The 25,348-nt window shown below is 38.9% G+C and overlaps 3 protein-coding genes across 5 annotated transcripts in view; 2 read left to right on the top strand and 1 right to left on the bottom strand.

Moving 5' to 3' along the window:
• The first annotated feature begins 22 nt into the window (after window positions 1-22).
• Window positions 23-11,338, top strand: snx1b (sorting nexin 1b). The gene is made up of 15 exons (XM_026267718.1): window positions 23-695; window positions 903-1,035; window positions 1,867-2,009; window positions 2,095-2,161; window positions 3,594-3,637; window positions 3,739-3,880; window positions 4,064-4,142; window positions 4,610-4,685; window positions 4,768-4,881; window positions 4,992-5,085; window positions 5,171-5,376; window positions 5,470-5,613; window positions 5,793-5,873; window positions 9,344-9,415; window positions 9,492-11,338. The coding sequence occupies exons 1-15, from the start codon at window positions 561-563 to the stop codon at window positions 9,540-9,542; spliced, it is 1,581 nt and encodes a 526-aa protein (XP_026123503.1). The 5' UTR covers window positions 23-560; the 3' UTR covers window positions 9,543-11,338.
• Window positions 11,339-12,846: 1,508 nt separating this feature from the next.
• On the bottom strand, window positions 12,847-18,229 carry acp2 (acid phosphatase 2, lysosomal). Its single transcript, XM_026267716.1, has 11 exons — window positions 18,071-18,229; window positions 16,691-16,786; window positions 16,229-16,315; window positions 15,828-15,980; window positions 15,530-15,628; window positions 14,975-15,064; window positions 14,474-14,606; window positions 14,013-14,101; window positions 13,768-13,874; window positions 13,503-13,681; window positions 12,847-13,210 (listed from the first exon to the last, which is right to left on the bottom strand). The coding sequence occupies exons 1-11, from the start codon at window positions 18,152-18,154 to the stop codon at window positions 13,080-13,082; spliced, it is 1,248 nt and encodes a 415-aa protein (XP_026123501.1). The 5' UTR covers window positions 18,155-18,229; the 3' UTR covers window positions 12,847-13,079.
• A 416-nt stretch (window positions 18,230-18,645) lies between these two features.
• ambra1a (autophagy/beclin-1 regulator 1a) overlaps window positions 18,646-25,348 on the top strand; it is a 71,805-nt gene continuing 65,102 nt past the window's right edge. Inside the window, exons 1-8 of one of the 3 annotated variants that reach the window (XM_026267714.1) lie at window positions 18,646-18,881; window positions 19,158-19,184; window positions 20,042-20,275; window positions 21,091-21,149; window positions 21,283-21,466; window positions 21,617-21,789; window positions 22,761-22,827; window positions 22,924-24,350. In XM_026267714.1, the coding sequence (XP_026123499.1) occupies window positions 20,144-20,275; window positions 21,091-21,149; window positions 21,283-21,466; window positions 21,617-21,789; window positions 22,761-22,827; window positions 22,924-24,350 (2,042 nt within the window). In that variant the 5' untranslated portion in view covers window positions 18,646-18,881; window positions 19,158-19,184; window positions 20,042-20,143. Of the gene's footprint in view, window positions 18,882-19,157; window positions 19,185-19,825; window positions 19,917-20,041; window positions 20,276-21,090; window positions 21,150-21,282; window positions 21,467-21,616; window positions 21,790-22,760; window positions 22,828-22,923; window positions 24,351-25,348 lie in introns of those variants that run through there. The other 2 variants (XM_026267713.1, XM_026267715.1) reach the window with 2 other exon arrangements.

Genomic DNA, 25,348 nt, shown 5'->3' with positions numbered 1-25,348 from the left:
ATTGCATTAATAGCACAAGGTTGTGGATTTGATTCCCAGAGAATTCATTAGGTAAAAATTTATTTTTGATCCTGAATGCACTGTAAGTCGCTTTGGATAAAAGCGTCTGCTAAATGCATAAATCTAATCTAAATCTTAAGACCAATGATGCATGTGTGTTTGATTAATTGAATCGGTTCACAAAATTGAGCTGCTGTGAAGTCAGGATGAAACCATAACCAATTAGTGATTTGAAGGTAAATGTGTATTTCTGTATATGCACAAATATATTCAGTGAATGACAGCGTGTCCTAAATGCACATCATCATAAAGTGTATGCTTGTGGGTGTAGTAATAGCTCCAGACCTTCAGGAGTCAGTGGCGCATCAGCTCTCTCTCTCTCTGTCTCTGAGCCTGAGAACGCAGAGCCATCCGCGAATGTTTTTAAGTAGGCTGAGGTTACCAAGCAGTGAAATCCAATCCACGCTTACCTGTAACGGACAGTCAGGTAGAAATAACGCCACCTTCAAGACTTGATCTGTTAGGTTTATTCGTTCTATTTCCTTTGGTCGAAACAAGCGATGTCAGGCGGCTGCGGGCGGAATCCTCCTCCTTTCCCCGATAATGAAGATCAGGAGGCAGAATTAGACACTCGGGTGCTGGACAGCGACGAGGACGATGATGATGAAGGCGAGGACATATTCACCATCGCGAGGGTGAGACACCTGCTTCAGAATCAATAATAATCTTTACGTCTTTGTGGGGAGATAGTGAGCTCATTTGACAGAAGCTAGCTCGAAGCTTATTATCTGTTTCTGCAGCGGTTAACGTTAGTCTCATGACTGCGCGAACTGCCATTATGTCATAATGATCAGCTGTCATCTTGGCATCGTGTTCATCTTTTCCTTTTCTTTTCTTTGAAGAGTAAACCGATCACACCCACATCGGCTCCTGATGAAGGCGATATCTTCAGTGAGGAGGGCTCGTACATCAGGAGCGATGTCCATCACGCCACTAATGGCCTTCACTCTGATGACGAGCTGGATCTGTTCACTGGTATCTGCACCGTGACTCGTAGTGACTCTTGAGTTGACACGCAGGCCAGATGGGAGCTAACTGCATGTTGGAGAACATAATGCATTCAATCTTTATTTTTAAAATAGCGTGGCAGCTGAAACAGATCACTTTGAAATGCTGTATCAAAGTTTTAAAAACTACTGAAAATTGTACTCCAGTATATTAACAATGTCAAAAAATATGCCCAGTTGAAATTATGTACCTAGCCAAAAAAATACTTCTGTGGAAGTAAATATGATCCACATTTAATTGAACTTGGGTATTTAAAACTGAAGAAATAAATACCTTTCTTGGCTTCAGACTGGCTTTTGGAAATGAGACTGTAAAGATGGTGTAATTTTAGTATTTTTGATGCAGAAACTTTCTAAAGAAATGTTCAAAAATAACATTTTCTCATTGTTCTTTGTAAGAATCTAAGGCACAGCAGATGTTAAACTGAAACCGGTATCCTGAAAACTTTTTCCTGAATGTTCTCAACTAAAGTTGTCAGCAGATGATTAAAAAAAAAAAACTAAAAACAGTAATTTCTTGTGGTTGTAAACTGAAATATGTGCCTGAAACGGATAACTTGAGTACGCAATTGATTGGTGTCACATTTGGATATATATTTTTAAATAATTGAGAAAATATTTAAATCGTGAAATTTAACTTTTTTAATGAAGTAAAATGCTATTATAAGTACTCGATTTTAACAGAGCTCATGTAAAGTACAGATTTCCCAAAATAATTGTATACTAAAGTATAATGGTGAAAGGCTATTACTCACCTGACACCTCTGTGCATCATTCTCTCTCTCTGTTCAATCACTAGAGGCCACAGTAGAGCTGACGCTCACCAACACCACCAGTCAAGGGAGGAGAGAGATTATCGGCCCGACCGCATCGGCTTGCAACACCACACATGTCCCTAACTCCATCCTCAAACCCAGCATTGTCACCAAGACCATGGAGGAGGTACTCAGACAAGACCCTTCAGTTGCATTCATGTGATATTTGTATAGATTCTTAATTCTAATGGAATGCTGATCAACTTCAACAGCTGGAGGAGGAAGAGAGTGGAGACCAGTTTGAACTGAACATTGCAGTCACTAATCCAGAGAAAATTGGTTTGTATTATGCAATTTATTACCATTTTTCACAGTGTAGGTTCATAGCAAGATTAATAAACTGAAGTAAACTGAAAGGATTTGTGCTACAAGCCAGTGAGCTTATGATTAAGATTCCTCATTTGTGAGTCACTTTGAATCATTTGAAATGCATAAATATAAACATAATAAAATGTTCATGGAAAACAGTTTGCGGTAGGGCTGCATGATTTATCAAACAGGATTTATCGTGATTGTCGTGCATTTAGTCAGTAACGCTGGTTCTGTGATTAGCAGTAAATCTCCATCACCTACTTTCAGGTGAAGCAGCATTTATTACATGGAGAAAAATTGCATTCATAATTGCAGATGATATAATCGTAATATTCTGAAATCGTCAAAATCGTTCATGATAATATCTTCTCAGTGAGAATATCATATCATATCTTCTACGGCTCTGTGTTATAAATGCTGCTCCATCTGAGAGCACGTGAAAACACCACATTTAATAACGTTTTTACTCTGAACTCATTCATCAAGTCAATTGAGTGTTTGAAATCCTTCTGTGAGATGATGTGGCTTCTTAAACAGAATAATTAAGACACACAATATTCTATTGTATTCTAAGCAGTGATAAAGGCTATGTCGATTAGCATTTCATTACAGATATACTTTATTATGATGAAAATTCTAATAATAAGAACTCGAATAAACCGTAAATTACTGTAGTCGTGTTTTAATTAGTTACGTTGAATCAATGAAAGCAGTTACATTTTCTGTTAATTCAGCTGCAGGATTTCTTCTTTAGGGCATATTTGGATTTTCTGGCCTTCAGATGGTGATTTACAACTGACCACAGAACTGTACTTCGCTGAAAGATACGCACGCAAGACAATCGCAGCTTCTGCCTAATCGTGATTTATTGCCTTTGCGATTCAATTTACATTAATTGTGCAGCCTAGTTTTTTACCCCGAAAATAATTAGAAGCTACTGACAATTGAAAGCCTTGCTTACATAGTCAAGTTATAAATGGCATTGCCCATTTATACTCTAAAAAGGGGATCAAACTTACATCAAATATTTCTAGATCATTGGTTCTTAACCTGTTGCCAACTAGGGGACCTCAGCAAACATCCGACAGAGCTTATTTTAAAGAGATTTTCTTGAGAGATGTATTTGTTTTTCTTTCTTTCTTTTATTTCTTAAAATCTAATTAAGAGTTCTTAAAATTTAGGAAAAAAAAAAATCATAATTAATAATAATTCTGTTGACACTCAGAAAACTACGCAGGTTTGTATTTATTACAGCAGTGTTAATAGAGACAATCTCCTTCAAATATTTCCTTGGACGTTGAGGAGTGAAATGGTTGAGAACCACTGGTCTAGACACAGCCTCTTGTTCTGGATGTTGAGAGCTGTAGCGATCGAGTTCTTCTGTGTTATTGTGTCGCAGGAGATGGCATGAATGCCTACATGTCTTACAAAGTGTCGACGCAGGTACAGAAAAGCTTATCCCCATTACCATTTTTGGATTGATCAAGCTACATATATCACATACATGCCTCTTTTCCATGCTTCTCTCTCTCTCTCTTCTCCAGACTACACTGCCCATGTTCCTTAATAAGACGTTCTCCGTGCGGCGACGTTTCAGTGATTTCCTGGGACTGTATGAAAAGATATCGGCCAAACACTCTCTGCTGGGCTTCATCATTCCACCTCCACCTCAGAAGAGTGTAGTTGGTAAAGAATTGATCACGCTCACCCTGGAGTTATTCTAGTGACCCTCATCTAGACACCCACAATAGCCTGGAGACATGAGATTGTTTACTCTGAGCTTTCTGTTGGCTCTTACTTGCATCATTGTACTCGGAGCAGTCCACTGTGATTTGCTGACTGAGCGTGTGGTTTGGTGTTGTGTCACAGGGATGACTAAAGTGAAGGTAGGGAAGGAGGATTCATCCTCAGCGGAGTTTGTGGAAAAGAGACGAGCAGCACTGGAGAGGTGAACACAAGCCTAATTAGACATTCACATGAAATAGAGGTTCACAAACTGCCTTTTTTCTGATATTTATATAGCTTCGGAAACCTGATTTTTGATTAAGTGGCAGATGGCAAATTGAATATGATATATTGGATGTGTATAGAAAAACTCGTTTATTAACCTAATGGGGTGTTTTGTCGTCCAAAATGTAAGAAATCTCAGGTGCAACCAAAATATCCCTATAAAAACCAGAAAAAAAGAAAGCGCTGATTTGTTAATGGCATCAGATTTAGACACCACAAACCTTTTTGTTTTACAGTCGTACCCTAGAACCTTTCAGCACTAGCAATGCAAAAAGAAAATTGAATTCATTGCTGCTGAATTTTGAGTTGTAACAGTGATCCACATGCTGATGCACACTCATTTTAATCTTTTACTGGTAATATTTCTTATATATTACACTGACTGTTTGTTTGTATTCTCTGTAGGTATCTACAGAGAGTAGTGGCTCATCCATCTCTGTTGCAGGACCCGGATGTTCGAGAGTTTTTAGAGAGAGATGAGGTGACCGAATTTGTCACGTTTCTAGAGGCATCGTATAGTATTTTTAGTGACATATTTCACATCTAAACATATGTGTTTTTAGTTGCCCAGGGCAGTGAATACTCAGGCTTTGAGTGGACCTGGCTTCCTAAAGATGATAAACAGAGCGTCGGATGCAGTGAATAAGATGACCATTAAAATGAATGAATCGGATAATGTAAGAGGAGCTCAGTTCATGCAATTCAAAGGCATAAATTCTCCCAGATCGTTGCATTTGACTAGTGACTGACACCTCTCTCTCTCTCTGTGTGTGTGTGTGTGTGTCAGTGGTTTGAGAGTAAGCTGCAGGAGGTGGAGAATGAGGAGCAGCTGCTGAGGAGGCTGCATGCTGCTGTTGACTCATTAGTAAACCACAGGAAAGGTGAGAATGAAAACTGTGGACGGTGAAAGCGGTCTTTCAGATTCATACTGTCACAAAGCATCTCAAAGTCTTTCTCCTCTCTCAGAGTTGTGTAGTAACACAGCGGTGTTTAGTAAGAGTGTGGCCATGCTGGGCAGCGTGGAGGAGAACTCGGCGTTATCTCGTGCGCTGTCACAGCTGGCAGAAGTGGAGGATAAGATGGAGCAGCTGCATCAGCAACAGGCCTTCAGCGATTTCTTCATCCTCGCTGAGCTCCTGGCCGATTACGTCAGGCTGCTGGGGGCCGTGAGGGTTAGAGAGCACTACCACATAACGCAAAAGCAACAATCAGAGCCCACTGTGTAAGTGATATGATGTTGTCTTCTGTGTCCTTTCTGTCCTTAGTGCTGTTTTGAGCAGAGGATGAAAGTCTGGCAGCGTTTGCAGGAAGCTCAGAGCACATTGCAGAAGAAACGAGAGGCTGAGGCCAAACTGCTTTGGGCGAACAAACCCGAGAAGCTGCAGCAGGCTAAAGACGACATAAATGAGGTTCAATTATCAACAGCGAATGATTTATGCACAACACGCTTCAAGTACTGTACATAAGACCGACATGTAACATCTTTGTAGGGGAGCTCTGCTAATATGATTATATTATAAGCTCTATACAATATGATTTGTTACTATTTTGCTGATAACATGGAGCTGTTTTCTGTGTCTTTGCACAGTGGGAATCTAAAGTCAGTCAGTATGAGAGAGATTTCGAAAGAGTCACCTGTACTGTGCGCAAAGAAGTGCTCCGATTTGAGGTAAGATATGTTGATGTTGTGCACAGAAGTATTTTGGGAGAAATGTAGCACAAAACATCACTAGTGCAACGAAACCTTATTTGTACAGTAATTTTACAGTAAAAATGTCATGGCTTCTAAGTGATAAAATAAATAGATCCACATTAATCTGTGGTGGAGCTCTGTGATCCTATGTAACGGCACTGGGTTGTACATAATAATTAACTCAAATGATATATAGGGAATTTGAATAATTAATCAGGAATATGATTAATATATATCTCATATGACAGTTACACTAAATTTAATTGATTATGAAAAATAGCTCAATTGCCTATACCAATAACTCATTACAGGGCACTGTAATTTACTCATTAATATGTCAATATTCCATTCTTCATATCAGTTATAGTGATATCTCTTACTGTAAATTACCGCAAATCAAACGAACTGCCGTAAGATTAACTTATCAATTTTCAATAAAGTTATCACTTCTTATAATTCAAGGAAAAATATTCTCTGGCCATGAAAACATTATCCTATCATTATGATAAATTTAGTTTCTAAGTTTAAAGCTTGTAGCTAGATCAGGCATCTCATTGACTCGTAATGTGAGGGGTATGGAGGCAATCATGAATATATGGGTTTTTAATAATTGAACTAATAATACATCAACTACAAATCACACAGAGTAAATACGCGTACGACACTACAAACAGTAAACTTTGTACAAGACATAACGGAATCCAAATAAGGGAGAGAGAGAGAAAGAGATCACAGATTGAGCTCAGGTATGAAAATCACAGACCGTAAACTTTTGGAAGCCAACAACGACTCAAATCATAGAAACACTTTAAACAGCATTTAAATCTCCATAGAAAACGATACTTGCATGGCCCAGTGTGCGTGAGCTGGAGACCGTGTGACGTGCGTGTGAGTTGCGCTGGAGCTTGGCTTGAGCGTGGTCTCTTTGTCTTCCGGCCCGGGGCTGCTGAGGAATCGCGCAGGTATTTGAAAGGTTCAACAAACAATGTTCCAGAATTCGTCTTCCTTGTGTGGAGAGGCGAATAGTTGAATAAACTTATTAAAGAAAAGAAAAGAAAACATCGAAAACGAAAGCTTCCGAAGGAGCCATGAGAGGGCTGAGAGGGACGGCGATGTTAGAGCGGCCCGAGGCCGCTCGGAGGGACGAGCGGAAGCGACCAGGGTCGAAGCAGGAGGAAAGGGAGTCAGAGAACGAAGAGAGGGCGGACCTTGTTCGGTCAGCTCTTATGGCTTGAGATGGTTCACGCCTCTGTTCGCGTGAACAACCAATGAACGTCCGCAATCTGAAGCAGGAAAAAGTTCCTTTGTCTCTGTGGAAACACCCACCCTACTAACTTTGGGGCTTATCAGATTTCAACAGTGATATTCTAGCAAGTTAGTAATTCCAGATTAATAAATTTTTCATTACTTTGCTTTAAATAAATGGGTCTGTCAAAGCATGACGATTAAACAGATACCAAAAATTATATATATAAATGATCAAAACATGAAGTTTCATTCAAATGCAGAATTACACACATTTAAAGATTTGATTAACACATGATAAAACTGCAGATACTCCCAGTTTATATGAGAAACATCTAATGCACCGAAAAACAATACTATATACATATAGACTACATTTGAGTACATTTTACCATTCTTTTGTAAGAGTTAGATTTCCTGTCCTGTTTCCCAGTGGGGTCATGAAGTTTTACGACCTGGTCAGGAGTGGGACCATGGTTCTATTTGAGAACATTAAGATTAGGAGACATATTTCCAATTTATAAGTCAGCAACTTTAACCATTTACACAGGATTAACCATTTTTATGCAATACACAAACATTCAAAATACATATTAATAAAATGACGAAGATACAGAACCTTAAGAAAGGTTTGTTTGTGTGTGTGTGCTTGTGTGTGTGTGTGTTCAGGAATGTGGGCGGGGGTTTCGTGTCTCCACTGAGGCTCGCACGGGTATCGTAATTAATTTAAGTCCAACCAGGCTGGCGCCAGGCCAGGCATTTATTTTAAAAAGGTTTCATGTTATATGCCTGAATTTAACCCATGAATCGATGACCTGTATATGCGTTACACCTACTAACCCAGAAATGCACTTCTGACGTGATCAGTCACATGTTCAGCATGATGATGAACTAGATGAAGACTATAGAATACCCAAAACATGACACTCTTTTGAATGAAGATAAATGCACAGCTCAGTATGGCTGCTCTATCAAACGAAGCCCCGCCTCCTGAGTAAAAGAGCCAATCCCTTATCGGTAAAGTCACTGCATCACTGCAGCTGCCATAGAAACAGTCAGCAGTTCTGAGACTGTCTATGCACTGGCTGGACTAGCATGAGTAAGCTTTTTTTAAAGGCTATTTGAGCAAATAAACAACATTCATGATTTCATTGCTGATTTCAAACATGAAATGTCATAAGCTTTGTGAAAAGTTTTGAAGAATTTGATGTTTCCCCAGTCAAAGAGATGGGATCTGCATTTGAATGCATGAGGCGTTTCAAAGATGGCCATCAAGTGACATGACTTGCCTTAAAGGGACTGTGATGAATTGTTTTTGTCCCGGAAATGTCCTGCTTATTATTTTGTCATAATAATATCCTATTTAAAGTGATAGTTCACCTAAAAATTTAAATTCTGTCATAAATTACTCACCCTCATGTCGTTCCAAACCCATCACACATTTGTTTGTCATTGGAACAAAAAATATATATATTTGATGAAATCGAGATCTTTCTGACCCTTCAAAGTCAGCAATGACCAGATTTATCACCACATTTAATGCCCAGGAAGATAGTAAGGACATCATTAAAATAGCAGTAATTTTTTTTAACGCAATAAGAATACTTTTAGTGTCCAAAGAAAACTAAAATAGCAACTTCATTCAAAAATTCCTTTTCTGACATGAGTGATGACAGAAGTTTCATTTTTGATGTGCTGTGGATTTATAGTTTTAAATGTCCTGGATTTAATCTCTGAAAATGACGAGTGCAATGTCTTATTTGCATTGGGCAAACATTGACTGTTTGGTCAACTGCTAAAATAATTGGTTATACAAACCCTAATTTAAAGTTGCTGCCATAATAATTGCCTATTTCAGTTCTTGTTTTTCACTGTAGATGTGTGGTGGCTTCCTGTGTTATTACTGGCAAAATATATCGGTAAAAAATTTAAAATGAAGCAAAGAACAACAGTTGCAAGATGGTACTTGATCTCTTTTCCTAAACTCGAGACAGGTGGATTGGGATGGCAGTTAAATTACCACACAACCTCTGTTTGTCAAAAAACAGTAGGTAATAGTAGGTTTATTATTAATAAACAGGAATTCTGGATACGGACAGCAATAAAATCATCAACTTACCCTGTAAATGTAAAAAATGACCACTGGCAATACTTTTCACATTACAAACATTGAGATTACATTTTTATTTTTTCTGTGGCAGAAAGAGAAAGCCAGAGATTTCAAACAGCACATCGTGAAATACCTGGAGTCCCTGCTTCACACACAGCATAGGGTAAGTGTGTAAGTGTTTGTTTCACAAACAACACCACTGAATAGTCTTTCATGCATCACTTTTTATCTTAAACCAGCTGGTGAAGTGTTGGGAGGCCTTTCTGCCTGAGGCCAAAGCCATCGCCTGATCAGCCTTACCTCACACGCTCCTAACCTTTGACCTTGAGAACAGACAATCAACATTTCTCTCTTCCTATTTCCTTTGCTCTCTGTGTGTGAAATAACATGTAGACATTAATACTCGTTCATCGATAATCAGATCCCCAGATTGTGATGGTAAACCTGTGCAGTGACCCGTGTCACTGTTGACAACTGAATGTTGAGTGCAAAGGTTAAAGGTCAGAGCGGCATTAAAAAGAACAGCTGTGTGTGGGGTGCAGCAAGAATATTTTTTTTGTGTGTGTGCATGTGTTGTGTGTTCAGTGTTATCCTAAAGGTTTTTAATGGTGCTTAGCCTATGTAAAGTTTCAGTAGACATTAAAGATTGTTGAGTGTCGTGCTCTCTGTGTCATGGACGTGCACAGGGGTGAGACTGAAGTTTTAATCCATTCCAGACAAGAGAGAAAATAAAAAAATAAACTTGAGATGTTCACGATATACTGTAAACAAAACAAAAAAAAAAAAGAATGATTCACAGACTGCGAATGGAAAATGTTTGGTGTCTTTTGGATGAAGTCCCATATATTGTGTTGATAGTTTTGAGTGAATTTGTATGTTCTCAAACAGCTGCACTGATCTGGACTGGTCCAGATAAAGGTCTACTTGTACTACAGGTGTACATACATGTCTATTAAAAATCCTGGAAGAACTTGTTAAAACATACATTGATTACAAAAAAAAGTGTGTGTAAAAACATTTGTACTGTGGATGCTTCTAGTCTTTAACATTTATGCACTGCTGGTGTATTCATGATATCACAATACCTTGCAGAAACTGGGGCTTCGTTTATAAAATGCATTTATGATCAGATTTGCTCCTCAATTCCATGAATTTAAATCTGTGACAAAAAGTAAGGAACATGTTGGGATTTAGTATTGGAGAAAAAAAAAAGCATGTGTATGAACTTCTTGTGCTCATATACCAGTTATTAAACTCGATTATGAACATGTAAAGATAAGCACATTATGCACAAATTAGCAAGGTTTTATCTGCTTTGTGATGATCATGTCACTGCAATTAGCAAACTGTATATTAATATAAAAATTAGTGTGCATTTTGTTGATGTACTTCTACACATTGCGCATGAACTGTGATTTATTGAGCTATACATTTGGTGACATTTTTGTGCATACTTTTGTATGTTCACAACATCACTAGATCATTCTACGCATGTCTCTATAAATGGGGCCCCAGGAGCTTAAATGACATGGATATTGAGGGGACGCCCCCATATTCAAAGCAAAGGTCCATTAAGTTTTTAAAGCTAGATTTACATCAATAATGAATTTGGGGTTATATATTCTTGGTAAGAACATGTTGGTTTGAGGCTCTTTTCCTGTCACTAAAGACTCTGTGCTGTTACACATGTATTATAAGCCTCCATTTTGCCTATTAACATGATGTTAATGACCTGGTACAAGACGTGCATTTGTTTAAAACTCTTGTCCTGTCAAACTTCATTTGATGAAAATAAAGCAGAATAAAAAAGGTTGTCGTGATCTTTTCAGATTAAGGACACCATCTCAAGCCAACAGAATTCCATCAACCAATCAAAGTATTTATTTCAAATGAATCCCACCATGAACATTTTCAGTCATGTCGAGATGTGCGCAGAGACCGTAAAAAGACAATTATTAAAAATTACAGAATTATCTGGACACACTGCAATTAATGTTGAGTGACAATTATTTTATTTTTTTACTTCTTGTGCATGTTTATCAGTCAATTTCGTATTAAATATGAAGCACCTAGAACTGATTTTTACTGAATTGATGCATTAAATCATCTTTCACAACTGAATATACAATTTTATTTGTATTCACATGATCAATGTAGAATAACAAAACATTAAGGAAACTACACAAGATGAAAACAATCACTCCAATAAAACCTGAAAATACGGTTCATATCAGCTATAATTCTAAAATTTACTAATCAAAACTCTTCTGTGGCTGTAAATCAGGAGATAATCACATGAGGAGTATGAAGGTTAAATTCTTGCCCCATCTGAATCTTCAGGCGTTCACAAATATAGTAGAATTAATGGCCTGGGAGCACAAACAGCAGGACGCCAACAATCCTTGTGTTTCAGAGAGGACTCGCACCTCTGGAGGAGCGTCAGTCTCAAGTTTTAGTTCCCTCATTGAATTTTGTACACAATCTTCTGTTACAATAAAATCCCAGAGCCGAAGACACACATGAAGTCACAGCTGCTCAGTTATGGATCTGTGCACGAAGCACTGTGTTAAGTTAACGTTATGACGCCATCCCAGCACGATTCCCTTTTTCTCTAAAAATGCTTAAAGGGGGGGGTGAAATGCTATTTCATACATACTGAGTTTTTTACACTGTTAAAGAGTTGGATTCCCATGCTAAACATGGACAAAGTTTCAAAAATTAAGTTGTACATTTGAAGGAGTATTTTTGTTCCCAAAATACTCCTTCCGGTTTGTCACAAGTTTCGGAAAGTTTTTTTCGAGTATGGGTCTGTGTGACGTTAGATGGAGCGGAATTTCCTTATATGGGGCCTGACGCACTTCTGCCGGAAGAGCACGCGCTCCTGTATAGCAGAGCACAGCCGAGACATTCACTGATCAGAGCGAGAGCGTCGCGAAAAGTCACAAAAGAAGTGTGTTTTTGGTTGCCAGGGCAAGACAACCCTGCACAGATTACCAAAGAAAAAACAGCATTAAGGGACCAGTGGATGGAGTTTATTTTTACAGAGCATCAACGGAGTTGTGCAAGTGTTTTTGTTTGTTCCCTGCATTTCGAAGATGCTTGTTCACAAGGCCCAGTTTGACGACGGATTTGCGTTTCGTTCATTTCTTAAGGATGATGCAATCCCAAGGAAAAAGGGTCACGATCATGTGTTGGATCCGCAGGCGGTGAGTAAAACTGCTTCAAATATCTCTGCCTCCTTGTTAGTGCGTCCCCTCCCATGCCAGAGACTCGGGTTCTAGCCCCGCTCGGAGCAAGTCGTTGCTGCTGCTGCTTTCGTTCAGTTTCAGCCTCGGGATCTGATTCTGGATCATAAATAAACTGAATCTGACTGTAAGCCATGGTTTGTTTTGGATGATGGGTTTTCCCTCACAGTAATGTCACAGCTTCCACATGCTCTCAACGCAAAAGCCTACTCGCGCTCGTGATTCTTAAGCTCCGCCCACACGTCACGCCTCCAGTCGGTCGTGTTTTTCCGGGAAAAATCGGTACAGACTATATTTCTCTTATGAATATAATAAAACTAAAGACTTTTTGGATTTATGAAGGATGCAGTACTACTCTATATGTACTCAAGATTAACAGGATATTGAGTGAAAACGAGCATTTCACCCCCCCTTTAAGGTTACAAGTAAGTAAAAAAAACATTACCAACTCTTCCCCAATATAAAAAATGTGTTACCAAAAAGAGATCCGTCTTTAGAGTTTCTCAACAACTTGGCGTGGTGTCCTCATAGGTCCTCCTCACTGTCCCACAGTTCCTCTTTGCGGAGGAGTGGATATGATTGTCAGGAGTCACTCTCGTTTATGACATGACTGTAGCCAGCCCTGGGCTCTTTTAGACGGCACAGCATTACAAACAGCAGCAGTATCAGGAGGAAGAGAAGACATCCACACACGGCCAGCCCGATGATGACCTCTGCACACACGTACGAGAGAGAACCACCAAAGTAACTCAAATCTATATTAGTAATACGTCTGGGCATTTTATATACGCATATTTTGAAAGATATTGAAAATGTGATCTTTATGTTCTATGGAAGTGCTTTCAATTGGAGTATAAATATCACAAAATAAATCATTACAATTTGAAGAGTTTATTTGCAAAACAATAATCTTCATGTATTTCACAGTTTGTGTGAGCATGAAAAAGTGGTAACAGTATGCAAGCAATAAACAGCATTTAGTAATTATTAAATGATTGGGGTTACCAGTGTCTGTGGGTTCCTTCTTTATCTGACACTCTTTATTCCTGTCTTGTGGGATGACTTCACGTGTGAGGTTCACAAAGTCCTGTAGGGGGCAGCGCTGGAGACAGCCCGGTAAAGACAGAGGGTACGGCTCAGACACATTAGTGTCATTGCGATAAAACATCTCCACTGTAAATGTCCTGAAAGAGCAAAGCAAAGGTGTATTTTAGTTGACAAAAGAATGTCTACTAGAAACATTTAGGAAAAAACACAGTCCGTATGTTACCCGTTCTCTTCCTGGTGAAGTTCAATTAGATGACACGAGGCATAAGGTGCCTGCAGACCATTAAAAACATTCAGAGCTTCCTGTAGGGCTACGACTGTTGTGTCATGCTAGTGAGGAAAGAGTTACAGGAGAGAACATTACATGAACTGCTTACCCTAAAGAGGACAAGTGTATTTAAGTATGCCAAGTATTGACTGAAAAAGGGAAGTTTGGGTGTTTTTCTGCTGATGTGTTACATGACTTACTGCGGAGTATACCATCATCTTCACTTTCTGTTTAGAGTCCAGTGCTGCTGCATTTGAGAGATTCTTAATGATCTGATCTAACAGCAGGCCTGTAAATGAGAACATAAGCACATTAAAGTGTCTGAATGTAGACCGGTCCATCCACTGTTTCTTTACATTGACATTTCCCTGTAACTGCTCACTGTTTGAGAATGCAGCCTCTCCCTCTATTATATCTACAATGCTGATTTGCATGTGTCTGCATAAAAGTGTCAGAGTGTGGAACTATAAAAATGCTGTCAAGAATCTTCTCTCTTCTTTAAAATAAATGTCAGAAACTACTCTCAATGTTTAACCCCGTGTAATGTAACCCTAGCTTTGGTTATTATTTGATTATTATTCTTTTTTTTCAGTTCGTGTTAATCTGCCACGAATTTAAAAAAAGAAAAAAGAAAATGCTCTGGCCAGCGAGAAGCTCTCACCTCCCTGAAGTCTGCACTTTTCTTTTCTCTCGTAGACTCCAAACATAATCTGAAAACCGAAGTTCTTTAACACCTTTAGCGTCTCCATCACACTCGAGGTCACCCAGTCTGGTGGTCGCATCCCGTGATTTGCCTGGGGAAGGAGAATAACAAACAGAGACGATTAGCTGATCCGACACAGTTTATGGTGTCTGTCTGAGCATCATGAGATCAGTCTGGAATAAAAGGAAGTAACAGTGATTTGGCTTGTGGTGAGGCCATCATTACAATACATTTACCACAAAGTCTCTCTATATCATGATAGAGTCCACAAAGAATAGGGAACAGTTTTACCCACAAGCTATCACATTTGCCTAATGCTGCACTTGATAGTGAGTAAAAAAAATAAACAAAAAAACTATATTGGCACACAGTCTTGTAAATATCATCCATTCAAAAAGACAACAGTTAATAGGCGAGACTGATGTCTTCAGAAGTCATGAGTGCATGTGTGCAACTCACCTCACAGAACAATGTGTCATACACACTCCAAACTGTCTCAATGTTAGTTTTCTCCAGTCCTGTTTTATTTTTCACCATCTCTATGAAGTCCTGCAGAAAATGACATCATCACGAGTGTAGTAACCATTTTGGCTGGGATCAACTAAAGTTTTTTTTTTCTTTTTGCACATTCACATTTATATACGAACATGTACGTGAATTCCTAACATAAAAAAATAGGGAGCAAGAATAAAAATCGAATATTGACTCGTGAACAAAAATGTAAACTGTAAATACTTTGACAAAGGATCCAGTTTTCTTTTTTTTAAAGCATTTTAAACATTTTCACAAAATCAATACAATTATTTACATTTCTTCCATTAACATGATATTTAATCAACAAAATAAGCATGTTCAAAAAGTGAGAATTCTAGGGATTTAATATAATCTTAAAAATCTTTTAAATCGAAAGGAATAATGTTTTTAATTTGCTTATTTCCTAATTGCTGGATAAACATCTTATGTTTATGACTTATGATCTGCTGTTATAAATGAGTTTTTGCTAGGTGCACTCACCTTGTAGGTTTCAGTCATGTTAAGAAAAAAGTCTGTTTTTTCAGTCTCGTTCATTAACTGTGTGTAACGTGGACAGTCGTTCAGAGGGAATGAAAGCAGCTGGAAAGACAGAAAACAACAACAACGCACAAACAGACTGTAGGCAGGTCATGTATCCATGGGAACAGATCATAATCATGCAGAGACATTTACTGATGCTGCTGCTCAGCAAATATGACTCCATGCCAAAGAGAGGTCTGGGCCAAGTTTCAGTGTGTGGAGAGAAAAGTGAGAACAGAACTTGAGTGTGATGTTCTACCTTCTCTTCATCTGCTGGGACAGTGTGAACAGGTATTGGTTGCCATTTCAAATCTGGATTAAACACCTCAGAACCATTAGGTGGGAACATGCCAGCCAGGTTCGCTTCTGCACTCATCAGAGTGCGGTCAACATCTGTGCTTCTTATGACTATCTGTAGTGCAAAGACAGGATTACTTATTCTATTATTCAATTCTATGTTTAAAGGAATTGTTTACTTTAAAAATGAAATTTGTCATAATTTACCCTCATGCCGTTTCAAATTTCTTTATTATGTTAAACACACACACACAAAAAATGGAATGACATGAAGGTGAGTAAATGATGACAATTTTAATTTGTGAGGTGAACTACCCCTTTAAGTTTACTGAACAGCTTTAAACAGTTTAAAGAGACAGTAACCTCATGCCGGTCATAGTCCTCACTCAGGAATCCTGTGTACCGTTTCTTTAAAAACCGACCCAGTTCAAAATGCTGCTCCATTCCCTCCTGAAATTATCAGAAGATTGAGTTGAAGTAATAAAACACCCTCTTGCTAAATATTATGGTAAAACAATGAAATAAAATCCTTAAAGTTAAAATAAAATGAAATAAAATCCTTAAAGTTGCACTTAGTAAATTTGCACTAACTTAAAGTTGTAAACATTAAGTAATAAACTGTTTTTGTGACCAGTCAACTGAATGTGAGATGAAGACTTTACTCAACAGTTTTCTATAAAAAATGTATGCCCTCCTCAATGTATACATAAACACAATACAGCACAGATACTTGCATGTCACTATATAAACTAAAGGCAACTTAAGTAGCACGTAACCAATTAAAACAAAGAGCATAAAGTATGTGTGTGTGTCTGCATACTGTACCCGAGAGAGCTGTCCAAACCCCTGGGGCCAGTCGCTCTCCTTATAGGGATCAGTTGGATAGGACTTGATTGGAGATCTGTCCCCATGACGATAAAGCTGATGGAGAGGAAGTCAAATACCTCATAAGTATTGGGGATTTATTCATGTATGCATGTATGTGTGTGTGTGTGTGTGTGTGTGTGTGTGTGTGTGTGTGTGTGTGTGTTCAGGAGGAAGAACTACACAGTGCAACTATGATTAGATCAGCAAATACAACTAGTCATGTGCTCATCCTGAAACCCACATTGTGAGTAAACACATTCTTATTGGATAAGCAGATCTCATTCCTGTCTTTCACAGAAACCAGCCATGTTTAAATGTGTTTCATGCATTAAGTTTTCAGTACTGGCTTGTGGCCTTCTCTCATGTACCCTAAGGTCCATAGAAAGATGTATCTGAATCATTAAGTAGGTGTTCTAGCAATGCATTTGATTACAGCCATGTTACACAATCAGTCTTTAAACAGCACAAGCCTCTGGTTTAAACTTCCTCATCTGCAGTGACCTGATCGTCATGATTTACCACAGAACACTTCTTTTCACATAATTAAACCAGGTGCCAGTATCAAATATGTCTGCCCACAATACAAAAAAAGGGTTTTTAGGGTTTTTATGAGGCACAGAGATAACACAAAATTTAAAACATTCATATCTTGAATGTGATACAGTAACACAAACATATGTACAAAGTAAAATAAACAAATATTTATGTGTGCAAATAGAAGAAATGTTAAACCACATATTTAAATACTCTCATTTAGCATCACACCTGGTACTTTTTCCAATCTATACATTACCGCAGTAGAATTTACTTGGAATAAATCTACTGGGATAGTTTGATTCCAAGCATGTTTTGCTTTGACTGAACTAGGAGGTGCACTGAAAGTAACAACATGTTTCATCATGTGATGAACTCAAATATTGAGCAAGCTGGTAGGTTGGATACAATATCAAACAGCCCATATTTAAGTCGAGAACAAGTTTTAGAGCCGAAAACAAAGTTGGTATAAAAATAATAGTTCCTCAAGTCAGCAGATATTGCCTCTAACGCGTCGTTCCTGTTGGCTACCGTTTTAAACTAGACTCATATCACTGGTGATACAGATTAATGCTAAACATTGAGAGAGAATAAAGTCAGCTCACATTTACACAAAAACATGGAGTTGTAATGCATACAGATATGACACATAACAAAGAGTCAGAATGTGTGTGTGTGTGTGTGTGTGTGTGTGTGTGTGTTTTTTAGGTTTTTAAGCAGAACGGATCTGTCAAAACAGCTGCAGGCAGTACGTTAGTATAATACTACAGACAGATTTATACATTATACAATAACGTTCCTCACCACAGTGACAAACTTGAGCGTCCTTTCTCCACTGGAGAGACTGAAAGCAAAGAGGAAAGCGACGATCAGAAAGCAGAACTCCATACTTCTGGATGAGCAGAAGAGGCAAAGCACAGTGACCTCGCTGAAAGATCGCTGTCTGGCTGATCTGGCAAAACACAAGACGAGCTGCGGTTTCCGGGTAAAAGCGCGCTCCCATTGGTCAACGCAAACTGAGACGTAAAAACGCATAAACTGATTGGTCGGTCGAAATGTAAATCCACTCTGTTGTTATTTTTCATGCTATAGTTATGAGTTAATGTTTAACCTTATATCCGAGCCTTTAGGTATATCTTGTAATGAGAAATCATAGTTTTCACACTTAATTTGCTATTTTAGTTTTAAATATTTGTATGTATTTTCTTTTCATACAGACATTTTAAAAAACCATATTAATCTCCACAATTTATATAAAAAGTAAATCGCAAGGTGTTATGTATGCACAGGGTTTAATTATTACAGATTTACCAGCTCAGCTGAGGCTCGCATGTGAACGATGATTTCGGTGATTGATTACTGTAATGTAAGATCTGTGCTCTACTGGCGATGTCTGGGCGCTTATGGCAGGAGTCGTTGTACACAGCAACAAATCTAAAGTATGCTCGACCTTCTTATCGGGAAATAACACAAATATATCTCACAATATTTATATAAAGTCGAAGATAACATTTGAACTGAATATTTTAATCAACGTTCCTGCTGCTTAAGTACATGTTTCACTTGACGTCAACGATTTTCAAGAAGAATATTCGGACAAAAATATGAGAAAAAGGTAGGCCAAATCTAAGACCCCGAGTAGTTGTCTTAAATAATTTGTAAACAAACAAAACAAAAACACTCATAATTTAAACACCACGCTACTGAGTGAATTAATACATCACTCGTAAACTGTAGGTGCTAACTGCTAAATGTGAAAGCTGTTAGCACAATTTCCTCATTCAAAAACAAACATGGTACATTTTATATAATTTTCAGTGGTTCCTTTATTCTGTGTCCATGAAGTTACTTTACTAAGTGTTTATAGCAGTTTTATATCTCGCTTTAACAGCAGAAGAGAACAGCTGAAGTCAAACATGTAAGTAGCCTGTCAGATGGAGGATAGCTCAAGGTGTGTCACGTAAAGCTGATCCAAGTGTTTTCACCCTGTTAGCTTAAGCTTGTAGTCCTGAATCTTAATAACAATTATATCATTTTATTAGTACATTTATCCATTTAATACAGGCAAGTGCGTAAAACTGCGTTTGCTACTATTCAATTATTTATAAAGACTATATATATATATATATATATATATATATATATATATATATATATATATATAATCGATTTGTTATGTTTTATGCTCTGTTGTTTGCTGAAATATATCTTGTCTTACATGTTACCTGATTTCCCACTAGTTTGATTTTAGTAACATAACTTGGTAGCTTTTTTATTAATGTTTATTTAAGTTTTCCTTATTTTAGTACATCAAGTTAAACTAAAATATTTTATTATTTTATTATTATTACATTTCATTTATTTATTTTTGTTGGTGTTGTTTTAGTTAACTAACCCCTACAATAAAGCTTCTATTCATCTGTGAAAGATATTAAAAGGAGTCATTCTGCCATTGCATGTGTGATAGTTTTATTTGATAGTTTCCACAAGGCTCTTCTATGTCCTGCCGATTCATGTGACACCCCCAGGGTACACCATGGTTTTACTCTGTACTGTTGATTCAGTGTGTCTAAACAGTTCTTTTACACCTTGTAATCTCCCTTGACACCTGTGCTGATTGTGCAGAGATCATATTTGGAGACAAACTGTGGTGAGAATACAATGCTGGAAGATTTGATACTGAATTTAAATAACATCTTACCAAGAAATGGGATTTTTTTGTATTAATTTTTTTAGTTTAATGACAGTTTGTTGATCTCTTTGTCTCTCGCCCAGAATGATGGCATGGCAGTAGCAGTGGTGGTCTAGTTGTGTGTGAGCCGGTGGACGGCTCTGGGTCTGGTGTAAGAGGGTTGGAGCGAGGAAGAGTTTGTGGAGATGAAGGTGGGACAGAAGAACTCAGTATGTATCCTGTCAAGTCGAGAGCGAGGAGCACGAGGCCTTGCCTCACACAGGATCCTCCTGCAGCTTGTGGAGGAGAAGACACAGCGCATGAAATGGCAAAGCCAGGTGACTGACGCACTGGTTTCTGTCATTTGTTGACTTAAATAAAAAAATAAATTAATTAAATTTATGCATTTAGCAGATGCTTTTATCCAAAGCGACTTACATTTCATTCAGGCTAACAATTTTTCCTAACATGTGTTCCCCGGGATTCGAACCCAAAACTTTGCGCTTGCTAATGCAGTATTCTACCACTTGAGCTACAGGAACACAGGACTGCAGGACTTGTAGCCTCTTGAATGGGGAAATACCTGCTCCGTTCAATGTGTAATGTCAGAAGCAAGAAGCTGCCTGCTGATCTTACTCTAGTATCACTATCACAATTACAAAGTAACTATTTTCAATATTATTTAGACAATTCTTCATTTGTTTCGCCAACTGTTGATCTTTAGGATTTACTATATTACGTTCTGAATGAATGCAAATATTCTAAAGAACTAATAAATAAATAGCTTTATAGCCATACGATTCTTCTTCTCTAATAATTTTCAAAAATGTACATACTACTCCGCACCCGTAATGGGCCATTGATTCACACCAAGAACAATATTTATTTTAAGCTTGTGCTGCAGGCTTCTGCTTTAAATGTGTAAGCTATTTAAAGCCTGTTGAATTCTGATGGGCTGTCAAAGTTTATAATGTTCATCAGCTGAAAAACGTTCATTCTCAAAGTGATTTCCAGCAAATATCATTCCTAAATGTCATTATCGCTATAGTTGTAGTGTGGACTTCACTATTCTCATACAATTAAAATGATTTAATACTGTGGTTTGGATGTGACTGAGATAAAATCACTGCTCTGTTGATTTTCTTTGTCACAGAAAGTGGAGTTTCCAGACAGCCCTCGCTCAACCTTTCTTCTGGCCTTCAGTCCAGATAGGTAAGACAACTCTGACTTCTTTTTCATAGTCTTCAGTCCAGACCTGCTAAATAAACTGACAGGCTGGTCTCAGGCTTTTCTAGTCAGGTCCTATCATCAACAAGCTTTTCAGAGAGTTTTTGTCTCATCGCAGGTCTTTAATGGCCTCGACCCATGTGAACCACAACATCTACATCACAGAGGTTAAGACAGGAAAGTGTGTTCACTCTCTAGTGGGTCACCGCCGGACACCCTGGTGCCTGACCTTTCACCCTAGCATCCCTGGCCTTATTGCTTCTGGCTGCCTGGATGGAGAGGTCCGAATCTGGGACCTGCATGTAAGTCTTGACCATACGCATATTCAATGATTGTTTTGTCAACTTGTAATCGTTCTGCTCCTTGCTTTATTATGTTTTTAGTCTACTGTAGATTTGTCACCACAACTTCATTTTGCTCAAAATTTCAAGTATTGTGTGGTTTTGTTTCAGGGAGGCAGTGAGAGCTGGCTCACAGAGAGTAACTCCGCAATTGCATCCCTTGCTTTCCATCCTACTGCTCAGCTGCTGCTCATTGCCACTAACAATGAGCTACATCTGTGGGACTGGAGTCGGAAGGAGCCCTTTGCTGTGTTGAAGACTGCTAGTGAGACAGAGAGAGTCAGGTTCGATTACATACATTTGATTCATTTAAAGGGATAGTTCGCACAAAAATGAAAATGATGTCATCAAAAGCTCACCCAACCACTTTGTCATTCAAAAAAACATGCATAAGAACAATAAAACACTAGTTAAAAAAACACTAACTCTTTGATACATTATAAAGTTTGTAAAAGAAATCTCAATTAAGCAGTTTATTCCATCTTCTGAAGATACATTATTGCTTTATATGATGAACAGATTTAATTTAGGCTTTTATTCACATATAGACATTGATTAATGCACACACATAGAGCTTATCTAATATGATAAAGGGATTCTAGCTTAACAAGCAAAAAACAGTTTGTTCTTGCATGTCAGATAAGCACATTTGAGAATCATTTTACCATGTTTGATGCACTTTCTTGCATGTATTTCTGTTATATATTTATAACAAATAATAATTTAATGTTTATATATTAAGAAAATATGTTAATCATATAAAATTATATTGCCTCTTCAGAAGACTTGTGGTGCATCCCAAATCGCGTACTTAAGCACTATTCTGTGACATTTTGTAGTATGAGAAGTGTGTTCACACTGAAAAACAAATAACTTTAAATGCACTTAAACCCGGATAATGCACTTAAAAACATGAAGAGTGAAGTGTGGCATGTTAAAAACTTCATGCACTCAACTGTCGCACCTTTAATTACGTTGCGAAAGGGGTTGCTATCACGTATGCTATTACGTTGCTATCAGATTCCGATTATTTATGACAAAATAACCTTATTAAATTCATACACTACATGGCTGAGTAGTCAGTTTTTGTAGAATGGATTTTAAATGAATGGAAAGAAATTGGGTTTCATTAAAAATATCCTCATTTATGTTACAAAAATGAAGTCGTTTGGGTTGGAAGCAACATGCGGGTGAGCAAATAAGTGATTTTTAATCTTTGGGTCAACTATTTATGGCTTTTTTGTATTTTTTGCAGGTTGGTGAGATTTGATCCGTTGGGTCACTATCTTCTAACTGCCATTGTAAACCCTTCAAACCAACAGGTGAATCTTTTTGCTTGAATAGTAGTTGTTTAGGCACAAGACATTACGTTTGTGTTCTTTAAAATTTTTGCATATGCCTGAATTTGTGCGTTGCAGAATGATGACGATCCTGAGATCCCAATGGACAGTGTGGAGATGCCTCATCTCCGTCAGCGCTCTTTCCTGCAGTCGCAGCCCGTGAGACGCACACCCATCTTGCACAATTTTTTGCATATCCTCACTTCTCGCAACTCCGGCCCTCAGGCTGGAGGCACTCTCGCTTCTTCCAGTGATGAGGCGTCTGATTCGCCTGGGCCTTACGCTGTTTTGAGGGATCGATCCCGGCTGCCGTACCATGGTTGTGTTCAGCCACTCGGAGTAGTGTGTTTCTGTAGCCGTTGCTCATCAACACGGGTTCCGTCTCCACCGGACGAGGACTCTTCAGACTCCTCCTCCCTGGAGGGACAGTCACACGCATCCACCTTTTCTTCTGCACGCACCGAACCCCGAATACCACGGCCTCCCACTGAGCCTTATGCTTCAAATCGGCCCTCAGCATTTAACTGCGTGTATGGAGGCAGGAACAATGTGCGGAACATTTCTTCTAGCTCTGGGAGGAGGGGAGTGCCTGGAATGACACCCATCCCACCTTTCCGGCAGCATCCACCAAGCAGGGAAGATGGGGGCCGTCTCCCTGGGGCAGACTGGGTAGGCTGTGTGCTAAATGGACGAGGTAGTACTGTGACTCCACCCAGAACCAGCGCTTCCTCCGTCAGCCTGCTTTCTGTCCTGCGACAGCAAGGGACTCCTAGCCAATCACCTGTTTACACCTCAGCTAGTGATGGATGGGGCCTTCCTCGAAGCAGCAGCAGCAGCACATCAGGAACTAGTTCTAGCAGGCATCGCCCACCTGAGGAAGAGGGCCACAGCAGCCCTTCTTCCATCCGCAGTGTTCTTCAGTGTAACCTTAACCGCTATTTCATGGAGTATGACCGAATGCAGGACCTTGTGCGGCCTCAAGAGGGCAACAGGCAGGACCAGCAGACTCAGGAAATACTTAATAACAATATGGACCCAGAGCAACCAGGTCCATCTCATTACCAGCCTCCCTACGGTGGCGAAAACCCCTCTCAGAGTCACATGAACCGCTGTAGAGTCTGTCACAACCTTTTCACCTACAATCAGGGCACCAGGCGCTGGGAGAGAACAGGTCAGCATACATCTGCTGAGAGAAATGCAGCTTGGCAACCTACAAGTCCTGCCTTGCACAGTGTAGCCCCGGTCTCTCATTCTGATCATGACCTACTTGAACACAGACCCATGGAGCCCAGCCCAGACGCCCAAGAGCCTCATGTTCCCTTTTCCCGCAGCACAGTTACTGGTCAGCACGAGGAGCAGGCCGTCGGGCTGGTCTACAACCAGGAAACTGGACAACTGGAGCGTGTTTACAGGCAGTCCGCCACCTCTCGCTCGACAAATGTACCACAAGAAGCCTTAAACCAGGAAATGCCTGAAGACGTGCCGGATGACGATTACTTGCGCAGGTGAGGCAGCAGTCATGTCATGAGGAATTCAACTTTCTTGTTTGTTTGATATTGAAAGGTTTCATTGTAGTAGAAAACATGCCCAAGTTTCATCACCAGTCCAAAAAGGTTATTAAAATTGAGCCGCACTATTGACTCATTTTCACAACTAACCGATATTATATGTTGGCTCATGACTATCTACATGTTAATGACATCTATGTCAATTTATGTAGAGAAACTTTACCCAACAAGTTACAGTGAGTTAAATCGGAGGATGTAGAATAGCAGGGCTCAATTGAAAGAATTAATGGGCTCTGTAGTAAAAAAAAAACACCTTTTGGCCATATACTCTACTGTTCAATAGTGACAATTTTACGTTTGTTTGAACTTTCTCTTAATCGCAGAATCCTGAAAAATGTGTCACAGTTTCAACAAAAATATTAAGCAGCACTTCTCTTTTTTTAACATTGATAAATAAGAAAGGTTTCTTGAGCACCAAATCTGCATATTACAATGGTTCTGAAGGGTCATGTGACACAGAACTGGAGTAATAGCTGCTGTCACAATGTAATGCAGGCTTTGCAAAGATGCTGTTGGCAGTGCAAACTGTATCTCAAGGCTCAGCAGCAGAAAATGGTTCCGCATATGAAATGGGCAACAACACTGCGTGAGGTGCTCTAGTGCTAACACACCAGCTGTGAGTTTGATGTCATGTCAAATTAAATTTTTAACATTCTTATTCTTCAGTAATAGCCTCTTTGCAAAGCCTGGGTTATAAAGTGACAGGAGCTCAAAGCAGTCCACACTGTGATGCACCACACAGAGTCATTAGAGTAAAATGATCAGGAACCTTGTTTGGGCTTCAACGAAAAGTGTCTGACATGGAAATCAGCTTGATCTGACCTTGTGCCCGTCTGTGTGCACTCTATTAGCCCTCTCAGCAGAGTGTGGACCTGCTATTAATGAGCATATCAGCACTGTCACTCTCCACAGCACAGATGAATAAACATTAAGAA

Source organism: Carassius auratus, chromosome 7, assembly GCF_003368295.1.
Source record: "Carassius auratus strain Wakin chromosome 7, ASM336829v1, whole genome shotgun sequence".
In the NCBI taxonomy this organism is placed as follows: Eukaryota; Metazoa; Chordata; class Actinopteri; order Cypriniformes; family Cyprinidae; genus Carassius; species Carassius auratus.
This window is presented reverse-complemented; position numbering and strand designations above follow the sequence as displayed.

Excerpts from the sequence above, each read along its gene's own strand:
- snx1b (XM_026267718.1), top strand. The coding sequence starts at position 561 with ATGTCAGGCGGCTGCGGGCGGAATCCTCCTCCTTTCCCCGATAATGAA. Across the intron at positions 2,162-3,593 it reads CACTAATCCAGAGAAAATTG|GAGATGGCATGAATGCCTAC; the intron begins GTTTGTATTATG and ends ATTGTGTCGCAG. Across the intron at positions 5,086-5,170 it reads ATTAGTAAACCACAGGAAAG|AGTTGTGTAGTAACACAGCG; the intron begins GTGAGAATGAAA and ends CTCCTCTCTCAG.
- acp2 (XM_026267716.1), bottom strand. The coding sequence starts at position 18,154 with ATGGAGTTCTGCTTTCTGATCGTCGCTTTCCTCTTTGCTTTCAGTCTC. Across the intron at positions 13,875-14,012 it reads AGATGATGGTATACTCCGCA|CATGACACAACAGTCGTAGC; the intron begins GTAAGTCATGTA and ends TTTCCTCACTAG. Across the intron at positions 13,211-13,502 it reads GAAGGAACCCACAGACACTG|AGGTCATCATCGGGCTGGCC; the intron begins GTAACCCCAATC and ends ACGTGTGTGCAG.